General features: G+C 31.6%; 6 protein-coding genes and 1 non-coding gene across 7 annotated transcripts; 4 read left to right on the top strand and 3 right to left on the bottom strand.

Annotated features, from left to right (window-relative positions):
* Nucleotides 1–65: 65 nt before the first annotated feature.
* On the bottom strand, nucleotides 66–1,199 carry PWA37_001519 (putative cystathionine beta-lyase; the record flags this gene model as incomplete). The annotated part of the gene is made up of 1 exon (XM_064858143.1): nucleotides 66–1,199. One exon carries the CDS (start codon nucleotides 1,197–1,199, stop codon nucleotides 66–68), a length of 1,134 nt encoding a protein of 377 aa, XP_064714850.1.
* Nucleotides 1,200–1,998: 799 nt separating this feature from the next.
* ESC2 (Esc2p) lies at nucleotides 1,999–3,333 on the top strand (the record flags this gene model as incomplete). The annotated part of the gene is made up of 1 exon (XM_064858142.1): nucleotides 1,999–3,333. The coding sequence occupies one exon, from the start codon at nucleotides 1,999–2,001 to the stop codon at nucleotides 3,331–3,333; it is 1,335 nt and encodes a 444-aa protein (XP_064714849.1).
* Nucleotides 3,334–5,056: 1,723 nt separating this feature from the next.
* On the top strand, nucleotides 5,057–5,131 carry PWA37_001517. Its single transcript has one exon. It is a non-coding gene; the product is annotated as a tRNA-Lys (tRNA).
* Nucleotides 5,132–5,722: 591 nt separating this feature from the next.
* Nucleotides 5,723–5,995, top strand: SEM1 (proteasome regulatory particle lid subunit SEM1; the record flags this gene model as incomplete). The annotated part of the gene is made up of 1 exon (XM_064858141.1): nucleotides 5,723–5,995. The coding sequence occupies one exon, from the start codon at nucleotides 5,723–5,725 to the stop codon at nucleotides 5,993–5,995; it is 273 nt and encodes a 90-aa protein (XP_064714848.1).
* Nucleotides 5,996–7,082: 1,087 nt separating this feature from the next.
* Nucleotides 7,083–8,387, top strand: RPT5 (proteasome regulatory particle base subunit RPT5; the record flags this gene model as incomplete). The annotated part of the gene is made up of 1 exon (XM_064858140.1): nucleotides 7,083–8,387. One exon carries the CDS (start codon nucleotides 7,083–7,085, stop codon nucleotides 8,385–8,387), a length of 1,305 nt encoding a protein of 434 aa, XP_064714847.1.
* A 144-nt stretch (nucleotides 8,388–8,531) lies between these two features.
* On the bottom strand, nucleotides 8,532–9,935 carry CDC40 (Cdc40p; the record flags this gene model as incomplete). Its single annotated transcript, XM_064858139.1, has 1 exon — nucleotides 8,532–9,935. The coding sequence occupies one exon, from the start codon at nucleotides 9,933–9,935 to the stop codon at nucleotides 8,532–8,534; it is 1,404 nt and encodes a 467-aa protein (XP_064714846.1).
* A 531-nt stretch (nucleotides 9,936–10,466) lies between these two features.
* ESF1 (pre-rRNA-processing protein ESF1) lies at nucleotides 10,467–12,464 on the bottom strand (the record flags this gene model as incomplete). Its single annotated transcript, XM_064858138.1, has 1 exon — nucleotides 10,467–12,464. One exon carries the CDS (start codon nucleotides 12,462–12,464, stop codon nucleotides 10,467–10,469), a length of 1,998 nt encoding a protein of 665 aa, XP_064714845.1.
* Nucleotides 12,465–12,524: the final 60 nt, after the last annotated feature.

The following is a 12,524-nucleotide window of genomic DNA, read 5'->3' as shown; positions in this document are numbered from 1 at the left end:
GTATATGTATGTATGTATATAATCATTTCTATACGGTTTTTTTTTTTTTTCAAGAGTCGAATATCTTAGGAATCTTGTAAGTTTTGTAAAGCATTTTTCAAATCTTCGATTAAGTCATTTGGATCTTCACATCCAACAGAGACTCTAATTAAAGTTTGGTCAATATAAGGATCGGTCATTGCTCTCCATTCGACTAAAGATTCAATACCACCTAAAGAAGTTGCATGATGGAAATATTTTAGTTTCAATGGGAATTGTTTACATTGTTCTTTGGTTTTCAAGGACAAAGAAAACACAGGACCATACCCACCTTTTAATTGCTTTCGAACAAAGGGTTCACTTTGTAAAGAAGAATGGTACAATTTATCTAGCACTTTATTATATCTGGAACGGTTTTCATTCAAGAACTTTACTATTTTGGTAGCCGTCTGTGATTGCTTCAGGATCCTCATTTCGAAAGTCCTTAGAGACCTTAACAACAGATAACTCTCCAGGCTCGCAATATTTGTACCTAAATAAATTCTATCCTCTCTTAATTGTTTAGCCACTTGAGGATCTTTGACCACAATGACTCCACTCAACAAATCTGAATGGCCGCCAAAATATTTCGTAGCAGAATGCATGACAATATCACAACTGAACTCCCAAACGTTCTGTAAAGGTGGCGGAGCAAAAGTTGAATCGACGATCAATCTGGCACCTTTTGAATGAGCCAATTGTGCGATCTTGTTGATATCAAAAGATGTGCCGTACGGGTTGACGGGTGTCTCCAAATGGATCAAATCACCTTCTTGTGCATACTGGGCGATATCTTCCAATGGATATTGTTCCATGCCGTTAGTACGAGTGATGATGTTAGCAGCAGCACGACAGCCATGGTAGCTTTGTCCGATAAATAATCTTTTAGGTTTAAAGAAGACGACAGCAGCATAGAATGCAGAGACACCGGAATTGTAGATGATGGCGTGACCGTCTAAGATGTCAGAGAAGATGGACTCTAGACGGGTGGCATTTGGATGAGCTAGTCTTGAATAGATAGGTCTCCTTTCCATGAAATCTAAATCTTCACGTTCATTCCAAGGAATCAAGTCATTATTATCGTAACGGAAGGTTGTTGAGACATTGATTGGGGGAGCTACATCAGAAACTCGATTGTCCTTATCATCATCATGAATCAATTTAGTAGCCAATTGGGTCATCTTTTATAATGATAAATATATTTTTTATTCCCTTTTTCTTGTATTGTCTTGTCTTTACTTCCCCTGTTCTAATATGGTATAAGATGAAAGAAATATTAAGTATCTTTTATTAAGCAGAAGACAGTGGGAGGGAGAAAACAGGAGGAGAGAAGGAGCATATGGAATGGTACAATTGGTAGATAATAGTACTTCTTTATGTATATATATATGTGTGTGTAAAGAAGAAGAAGAGGAAGGGTTTGGCAGATAGATAGACAGATAAATCTAGCCTTAGTCTATTTAATCCCTCGAAACCCAGTCAAATCATCTAACATTTAGATATATAAGGATCCAAGCATGGATACACCCACACACTAGATAGGTGTTCAAAGAAGTATATGAGATAAAGTCACGCACACTCAAGCATACCCACCCACAGTTCTTGCAGGATTTCTGGTAAACTGTGGGTTTGTCGAAGACAGTGGGATTTGCAGAGGCTCGAAGCTGTTTTCTATTTCATGTTTATTTTTCTCTTACTCGCGATGATCAAACATCAATAACTAAAAAAAAAAAAAAAAAAGCAGAATTTTGAGAATCAAGTGGCAGACCAAGATATTCCATTGGACTCTACTGGGCTAGGTGAGACAACTTCTAGACGAATAAACTGCGTAGGTGGGTTGATCTGTGTAAATATGTATATGCTTCATTACCATATAGAAAAATAACTAAATCAGTATTAGATCGAAATTAGAGTAGTAGCTAGACAAATATTCATTAAAAATTTTTTTCTTTCGTGTCCTGTAGGCTAATTAATATACTCATGAGTGATTTTGATGATGATTTTTTTAATGTTGCAAGGGATGATATTGATGATATAGACAATAGCTCTACTGTCTTGATTCAATCAAAGAAACAACTTGGAAATACAACTTCTAAACGGCCTAATCTATCAAGTTCAGTAGACAATTTACCGACATTTAATAACATAAACACACAAATTATAGACTCTGATGAGAATACGGATAACAATACAGATATAAACAAAACAGAGGTAAGAGGAAGGTCCAAAACAAGAAACTCGTATATTTCTATATCCTCTGGTTCTTCAAGGGAAAGTTCTTTGAGTTCCGTTAGTAGAGATACAGGTAGTAAAAGGGTTAGAAGTAGATCAAGTTCATTTGAAATTGAAAGTCAATTTGAATCTGAAATGAAAAGACGTAAAAAAATTATGAACCAACTGCATTCTTCTGATTTAATAGAGAATGACGAAAATGATGATTTTTTCAAAGAACTGGAACTAATGAGTAGCTCGTCTATAAATAGTAAGAGTCTTGGCATTAATAAGGCTAAAGATCATATTAATGATGATGATAATAGATTTAATACAATAGACTTAGATTTGCAATCAACAAGTAACGACAATAATAATAATAATTGTAATATAGTGTCTTCCACTTCTTCTTCAAACCCAAAAAGAATATATAAGATACACTTTTTATCTAAATTAGAAGGAACAATAAATAAAAGTGTTCATGTTAAAGTATTGGGTAAATATACTTTTGAAAACATATTGCCTCCGGCATTAATGGGATTAGTTAAGGCTTATAAGGTACCTAAATCTTTGCAAAGATTTTATGAACCCGATAATGTTGTGTTGTATAGAAATGAGAGTATGAAGTTGTTTAGATTTATGAATTGTAATTCTTTGAATATCCCACAAAGTTTTGAAAATGAGATATCTGATGTTGAAATTGTTTTGGTATCGAAGGATAAAGAAACAGAATATGAAAGGATGGTTAATGAAAAAATATTCGACGACGAATCAATTCTAGATGATATACACCTGGATTTGGATCAAAATGATATGAATTTCCAATCTGGGCAAGAACTAGAAAGAGAAGAACAAGAGAGAAAAGAAAAAAACGAACAATTACTTAAAATTGCTCTGAGGGGAGAAGATAATAAGAAAGTTTATGCTAATGTTAGAAATTCGACGTCTTTTCAAAAATTAGTAGATTATTATAGAATACAAAAACAAATTCCAAAAAACAAAAAAATTATACTGTCATTTGAAAATGATCAATTAGATTTAGGAAAATGTATTCAAGATCATGAGATTGAAGATGAAGATGTTATTGATGTTATTATCAAATAATATATATATATATATATATGAAGTAAACAATACATAGATAATATATGTTGTTATTATAAATTATTTGCAAAAGGACAAAACTATTGGAAGTAAGAATGAGTGTTCAAAAATAAAAAAAATAGTTAAGAGATTTAGAATACCACTCTGTTTTATTATTACAAGAAATATGTAAGGAACCTAACTGGAAATTTAATAAATACGCAATTCTGAGGATAACATCTAATGTCGAGGTGAAGGACTTGGAACAATCGAAACTCTGGGCCCAAGATTGTGAGTGTATTCGAACGAACATATGATCGTCGGATAGACATTGGTGGCAGATTATGAAGAAGCTTACTTAAGAGACCCTTGATTATTGAGAGATGGTGTCAGAGGTAATTATCAGCATTAATATTTATGATCTATCTAATAGATATAGAAGAAGAAGAGACGAATATCCAAGACTACTCTATTTAATAGTTGGAATCAACCAATTATATAATTTGTAAGTGCTTATATATATAATTAATATCCATATTTTAGTATATCACTTGAGATAACCCTTATAAAATACTTTGGGTTTAATTCTTTGGAGCCATTAATTCATGAATACCTTTTCCTCATACAAAACTTAAAACGAAACCGCATACTACTACTACTACTACTAATAATAAGAAAAATATCATAAAATATAATCCTTCAAACCGTTTAAAATAATCAAATGGTATAAACATTTTTTGGATGTTTATTCTGTTCATTTTTATATATAGTCCATTAACACCTTATGAAATGTTGAGAAATAAGAATGAACGATATTTTCTTAATAAAAGTGTGGTTGACCAACCAAATGTACGATATATGGTTTGTTTTCTATATTAGAATAATGAAACATAGTGTGTATTACTTTTATTCAAACTTGACGTGGATAAATGAAACACCTAAAAGTTTTACCTATCATTAATAAAACAAGGACAAAAAACAAACCACAGGATATTGATTCTCAGAAAATAAGCAAATATACGTTGGGTGAAATAAGTAGTTTTCTACCTTCAGAATTAAATGATTCGCTATAAAATGTGACACAATGAGAAGGTCTAAACTAGAAGAGGAGATAGCTGTTTTATTAATTTTTTTTGAGTATATGAAGAGATCATGACTATATATATAATGTGCTTATTATTACTAGTTTTAAATCCTTATGGAAAAAAGAAAAAAGAAAAAAGGTTTAATTCATATCCATTTTATTGTAATTTGATAGTTTGAAATAATTCTAAATATAGTGGTCGAATTTTCAAGTACCTTCTTTATGTAAAATATTTGTCTTTGTGTAAAAGAATATAATAACAAACTAAAATATATACTTCTGTATGTTCTTGAGTTTGTGAAATTGATGTTTTGTGATTCTTTTGAAAACGTTGATATATCAACGAAAACGGTATGTTTTAAAGATTTTTGTTGAAATTGTGGGTGCAAATACATTGGGTTGGTAGTAGTGAGGTATGAATCTATTAACAGAGTTACTTTATGATACTAATCATCTTGTAGTATATTGTCTTAGTAGACTTTTAATAGTTGGTATCTATCTTTGAAGAGAATAAACTTTATTTTCATGTTATTCAAACTATTTCCAGAGAGTGTTGTTTTAGGAGATCAAAGATCAATAATGTGAAACATTATACTTTTTCAATTTTCAATTTAATTATGTTCAAAATTTATCACTTTCTAGCAAACCAACAGCAGCTAAGGCCTTGTTGGCGCAATCGGTAGCGCGTATGACTCTTAATCATAAGGTTAGGGGTTCGAGCCCCCTACAGGGCTTTTTTTGTTTTATTTTTGGACAGTTCGGTAATATCCTTATATACGAAGCCCATGTTCACGAGGTGTTGGTTATTAAGTACAAGTACGAATATTCAATAGTAAAATAACATTACCCTTGAGAGAGGCTACTGTAACAAGGTTTTAATATTATTACAGGCACATGAGCAAGAGATAGAATACATACATGTATAAGTATATGTATGTGTGTATGTGTGTGTGTGTGTGATGTCATCATCACTTTTATTTGTATAATTTATTATCGTTTCTCTAATTTTGCATTACATTCTACTACCGTGTGCAGTGATCTCAGTAGAAGGTGGCAAAAATTAGAAAATGTTCATTTTCTAATTTGTTGTTTTTGCATTTTTTTTTGTTTGATGCAATTGAAGGAAAGTGTTTGTTCCTCAGGGGACACCTTGAATGAGTAGTATGAAATATCATTATTGAAAAGAGTAGCAAAAAATAATATTGGTTTACTATTGGTTAAATGACATTAAATTAAATTAATTAGTATATCAAGAAAACAGAGACCCATATATCCATATATCCATATACCCGCAAATACATATATATATATATATATATAACAAAGATGAGTGGTGAAACAATCGTAAAGGAGTCATCAAAGATGAACACAGAGGAAGAATCATTTATTAAGAAGACTTTAGATGAAGATGACCAATTTGAAGATTTTCCAGTGGATACATGGCCGGACAGTGAGACAGTTAAAGCTGCTGGTTTAACCGAAAACTTATGGGAAGAGAACTGGGATGACGTTGACGTAGATGATAACTTTACAGCCAATTTAAAAGAAGAATTAGAAAAGCATAAGCAGCAGCAGCAGCAACAACAACAACAACAGTGATTGTAGATATATGTTTAATGTTTACGCAAGGATAGACAGAATAAGTTATAATAATAAACAAAATTATGCACGACAAACACTTAAAAAAAGAAACAAGAAATAGAAAGAAAGACAGAAGAATCAAAAGGGAATTGTATGGTAGTCCATAAGGTTATAAGTATCTTTTTTTTTTGGTTTTTTGGCTTACTTTTTCTTTTTTTTTTATATTGATGGGAGTAAAAACATAAAGTAGGCAAGATAATAGAAGGAAAATGATGTGAGATTGTACATCATCAGAAAAAGTGATGTACATGAATTCTCACACACTTTATTATGATACTTTAGGTGATGAGTTTATAAACATATTACACATATTCAAACCCGATTTTTATCATTTGTTTGTCATTTCTAATACTTCTTATATTTCCTCCTAATTTTATTAAAATTTTACATAACACCCAGACAATCATATCCATTCATACATACATATACGTATTTATATTTACATAATAAGGCCAACCACCACAGTAAACAGTGTCCCCATTCTATTCGAGTTTGTTTAATATTTATTCATCTATTTTGTAAGAAATTGTTGTCACTACGATGTTGTGACCCCGTTACCCGGCTTTTCTAGAAAACACATCCGGACACCCGGCCCAAAAGCTGGAAAATAAATTATTGGCAGTGGATAATAAAATGGTAAGTGATAACAATGATGATGTTAATGGGTAATACGAGGAAATTTGTGGAGAAAGGTACACTGGCAGTTTGCTGGTGGCAATCTTGATGCAGGTTAAGAATAAAATAAGATAAAACAAGATAAAAGATAAAGGTTTATCTCTCTACACAGAAATACACATAAATACCTAATATCCAATATCTAATATTTACATATATATATTTATATCTTTATATATATGTATGTTTGTTACATGAACTGGTGAGTTAAGTTGCATACAGTTGATTAAGTTCAAGTAATAGAAAAGAAGGTATTTGCAAATATACAGTAAGAGGTAGAATCCTATTTATAGTTACAAAACAAAAAATAAACAGATAGACCGATACATAAATAAACAAACAAATAAACAAATAAATAAATAAATAAATAATGGCTACTTTAGAAGAACTGGATTCCCAAAACTTGCAACAAGACGAAGAATTGGATCAGGAGATCCTAAGCTTATCCGCACAAGAATTACAGACAAGAAGTAAGCTCTTAGATAATGAAATTCGTATTTTCAAATCAGAATTACAAAGATTGGCTCATGAGAAAAATGTCATGATAGAAAAGATCAAAGATAACAAAGAAAAGATTAAGAATAATAGACAATTGCCTTATTTAGTGGCTAATGTCGTCGAAATAATGGATTTAAATAAAGTCGATTCAAAAGAAAATAGCGAATCCAGCACACAAGGTGGTAATGTGAATCTCGATAATACAGTGGAGGGTAAAGCTGCAGTAGTAAAAACTTCTTCCAGACAAACCGTGTTTCTACCAATGGTTGGTCTTGTGGATCCAGATAAATTGAAACCAAATGACTTAGTTGGTGTTAATAAGGATTCTTATTTGATCTTGGACACTTTACCATCAGAGTTCGATTCCAGAGTGAAAGCCATGGAAGTTGACGAAAAACCTACAGAAACCTATTCAGATGTTGGTGGATTGGATAAACAAATTGAAGAACTGGTGGAGGCCATTGTATTGCCCATGAAAAGAGCTGATAAATTTAAAGAACTGGGAATCAAGGCACCAAAGGGTGCCTTAATGTATGGTCCTCCTGGTACAGGTAAGACTCTTTTGGCACGGGCATGTGCTGCTCAGACTAATGCCACTTTCTTGAAGTTGGCTGCACCACAATTGGTTCAAATGTTTATTGGTGAAGGTGCAAAGTTGGTTCGTGATGCGTTTGCTTTGGCTAAAGAAAAGGCACCAACTATTATCTTTATCGATGAATTGGATGCTATTGGTACTAAACGTTTTGATTCAGAAAAATCTGGTGATAGGGAGGTTCAAAGAACTATGTTAGAATTATTAAATCAATTGGATGGGTTCAGTTCAGATGATAGAGTCAAGGTTCTTGCAGCTACAAATAGAGTTGATGTCTTGGATCCTGCCTTATTAAGATCAGGTAGATTGGACAGAAAAATTGAATTTCCATTACCAACAGAGGATTCAAGAGCACAAATTTTGCAAATCCACTCTAGGAAGATGACTACAGATGAAGATATAAACTGGCAAGAGCTGGCAAGATCTACTGATGAATTCAATGGTGCCCAGTTGAAAGCTGTCACTGTGGAAGCTGGTATGATTGCTTTAAGAAATGGCCAATCATCAGTGAAGCATGAAGATTTTGTGGAAGCTATAGGGGAAGTTCAAGCAAGAAAATCAAAATCTGTTTCATTCTATGCATAAATATATATATACGTGTGTTTATATATATAAAAATAGTAAAAATAACAATAAACGCAATCGTATTATAATTTTTGTCAATATTATATCATAATAAATTAATCTTTTATTATCTATATCACACACATATATAATCTCTTTGTTACTTTAATCTAGCATATATATTTCACCACTTATTCCTGCACATAATATCTTACTGGTCTCTTGTGGGTGCCATGAAACTTGTGTGATTGTCTTTTTCCCAGGAATAGATATTGTCTTTAACAATTTTGTGGTGGTCCAATCCCATACTAATATTCTACTTCTGATATCTCCAGAACAAATATAATGACCATCAGGTGAAAATGTTAGTCCAATGCCAAACCCTGATGATTTTTGTCCTCTAAAAACTTTATTTGAATGACGTTTATATTTAGGTTTCATCGAATAACTGTAGATTGAATTATCCATACTTTGAGCACAAAAGTATCTTTCTGAAGGATGTATATTAATAAAGGGCATAGAATGTTGAGTGGTATCACTAATTTGCTTGATGGGTATATTGATTTGATTATCCCATATACGTACTGTTTTATCTTCGGATGAAGATATAAATTTAGATCCATCAGGAAAATAACGCAGTGCTAATATCCCTGCTAAATGATGATCGTATTGTTGCACTAGCCCATCTTTTTCTCTAACACGTAGATCATAATGCATAATCTTTGAATTAGACAATCCAACAATAAATTCATCACCGTTACCCATGGGTCTTGAATCGATTGAATTTGGTAAACTTTGAAATTTTAGTTTTTTTGTTACTTTGCTAGTCTCAGTATCCCATATTTTAACATTTCGATCAAATGATGAACTAAGAAATTTAGAGCCATCGTTAATGAATTTTAAAGCTTTGATTGCATTTGAATGCCCTAGATAATCTTGGACACATTTCCTGTCTCCATAAAAATTCCATAATTTAATAATATTATCATTCCCACCTGATAGAAATAAATGCCCGGTTTGAGGTAAGAATTCTAATGTATTGCATCCATCGTAATGTCCCTTAAATGTATATATTATTCTCTTAGGTAAATAACATTTGAATGACTTTGATGGTTTATATAAATCTACTTCAATATCCTTTAGTGGGGATAAAAATGGTTGTTTTTTCTTACCATTATGCGAATAATCTGTATCATAAAGAGTGGACGTTTCTTTTTCTCCCTCTGATAGACTCACATAAGCATTTTCTGATTTGTCGTTATCATCATATTCACTGGTATTCATCAATTGTAAGCCTGCAATATCTCTTGAATTATATTGCGATGCATTATTATAATCATTTATACTTCCCTCTACATCTTCACTTGAATCCTCATCACTGCTTGACCATGACCCCCACGGCCCTTTACCCTTCCTTTGTAGTTTTCTTCTTTTCGAATCTGCTTTTGTAATCTTTTTAATTCTTTTTAATGAGCCATTGTTCCTGTTTGCCACTTTGTCTTCCACAAGATGTTTATCTAAATCTGATTCAGTATCAGATTCCGAGATATAATCACGCACTAAATTCATTACTCTATTCAATGTGTAGTCTTTTCATTAGATGTTGTATCGTTACGTTGTGTATAAGCTCTGTTGTATAGATAAAAAAAGTGCAATCTTTTCCTAACAATTTTTATACATATGTAGTGAGAATAAGATGGTAATGAATGAGACAAAAAAAATTAAAGAAAATTAAACAATACTATAATTATCTAAATTAGTCCTAAAAATATTAGTAATAGTAGTTGTAATAGTACAGACTCTTAGAATATATCGATCATTCAAGATTTCTCTTGGTTAAGCTATATAGATTCAAAATTTGTCAATAAATAATGATATGCGATTGTATATAATATATATACTTATATTTATAATGGTGGAATTTCATAAAAAAGGATATCATTTTGATAAGAATTCCTGATATAAACAAAATATGTTAACACATTGTAGTGACTAAAATCTAGTTTTGATTATAAATATACAGAAAATCCTACTTCCTTTGACGTTTTACACCTATATAACATGCCGAAGTAAAATAAATATCTTTATATTATACCAGATTCACTTCTTTTGTTTTTTTAACTTAGAAACAATATTAGCAATATCTGATTTGTTGTTTGATTCACTAGATATTATTGGATTTGATCTTTTCTTATTATTCTTTTTATTTCTACTACGTTTACTACGTTCTTCTAAAATGGTCTTCATTGTGGAAGTTTCTTTAAAATCTGGTTGGGAAGGATCTATAGCAAAGTCATGATCTTCAAAAATTTCCTTAAATCTATCATCTTCAAGGTTTGGTTTAAACTCATCTTCCACAATTCTATCTTTCTTTTGATATTTTGATTTCTTTTTCTTTTCCTTTTCTGATTTGAGAATGTCATTCATATTGAAATGTGCTTTTTTATTAATAGTGCTGCCTGTGTTATTTTCATCTTCATCCATCATTAATAATTCTAATTCTGCTTTAGATTTAGAATCCAATTTATCCTCAACTTTTTTATTCTTTTTATCTCTTAGCGATTTTAATTTTGCCTTCTTTTCTTGTTCTGCAGCTTGTTTCAATTGTTTAACTCTCTCCTTTCTAGCTTTACGACGTTCTTTTTGTTTACGTTTTATTTTATCTATTGTACTTTCTTCCTGTTCCTCATCACTATTACTCTTAGACCCATTGTTTTCATTGGCATCTCCGTCCAATCCAGGAGTGAATGTAATCTCCATATCAACACCTTCATCGTCTTCATTGTCTTCATCATTATCACCATCTTCAGTCGAAAATTTACTTCCATTATTACCAAAAACGTTAGATGTAAAAGAATTACCTACTAATGCTTTTAATTTATTCTTAGAAGTTTCATTGATGGTATCTTCTTCATCTTCACTGTCAGAAGCAAGGTATGCTTTAAAATCCATGTCATCTATCTCTTTTTGTGAAAAGGCCCTCTTTGCAATTTCTATTCTATCCGCAGGAGTCTCATCCCACGTTAATTTGACATTTGAATGTTGTAATGCATCGGTGCTGAAATTCAATGGTTTATAATTCTTTGGTATAGAATCACATTGGTCTCTTGGCTCATCATGAAATTCCATACCTTCTGGAACATATCTAATATCAATCATATTGGCAGTGGATTCATATTCAGTGGAATCGCAATTGTCATAAATGGATTTAGCTGTTTCAATATTGTTGCAATAGACAATTGCATAATAATATCTTAATCTTTCCAATTGATATTGACGTAATGCTTTAGTATCTACATCTTTTTCGGCATCACCTTCTTCATAAAGATCATTAATATCGACATCAGAGACATCCTCTTCTTCTTCAACATTTTGATTAGATTTGTGTTTTGATTTTTTCTTTTGAAATAATTCTCTTGGTGGACCCTCCACTTCTTCACGTTTCATTCTTTCCTTACCAAATTCACTAGGATAAATGCAAATCTTTTCAATCTTACCACCATTTGGAATAAAACTTGAGAAAGTGATCATTAAGTCAGAGGATTTGACATGATCCCAATCTAAGTTTACAACAGCTAACGTCTTTGAAGGATCACCTGTTTCTGGTTGTGATTGGTTTTCAATTTCTGAAGAAAAATAGCCTTCTTCATCACTATCCATTTCGCTTTCAGAAGACTCTGAATCTGAGGAAGTATATTCATCAGAAGAACTGACATAATCAGAAGGGACTTCCCCACGAGCTCTATCGACTATTTTCTTTGGTGATTCTACTTCTTCTTCTGCTTCCCTTTTCTTCTCATCATCATCATCACTATGTTCCTCTTTGTCTCTGTTTTTATCTTCAGAAGATTCATCTGTTGATTCTTCCTCTTTTTCAAAATATTTATCAAAATCTTTTAAATCCTTTTCATTAGAATAAGATTCATTAATCTTTCTACCATACTTATCAACTTTAGCTCTTCTTTTAACCTCTAAATCTCTTTTGCTAAATCTGTTATCTAATTTAACTTTTACATCTTTCTGTTTAGTATTTCTGAATTTTGGATCACTGTAAAACTTAGCAAATCTTGGATCATTTGTTCGATTGTTTTCAGACATCTTTCTTCTGTTTTGATGAACCTAACCAGTTTTTTTAAGTCTATAATTATGAATATAATT

This window comes from Arxiozyma heterogenica (assembly GCF_036370985.1).
Source record: "Arxiozyma heterogenica strain weizmannii chromosome Unknown scaffold_17, whole genome shotgun sequence".
NCBI classification, from domain to species: Eukaryota; Fungi; Ascomycota; class Saccharomycetes; order Saccharomycetales; family Saccharomycetaceae; genus Arxiozyma; species Arxiozyma heterogenica.
Note: the sequence above shows the minus strand (reverse complement) of the source record. Positions and strands in the feature narration are given on the sequence as shown.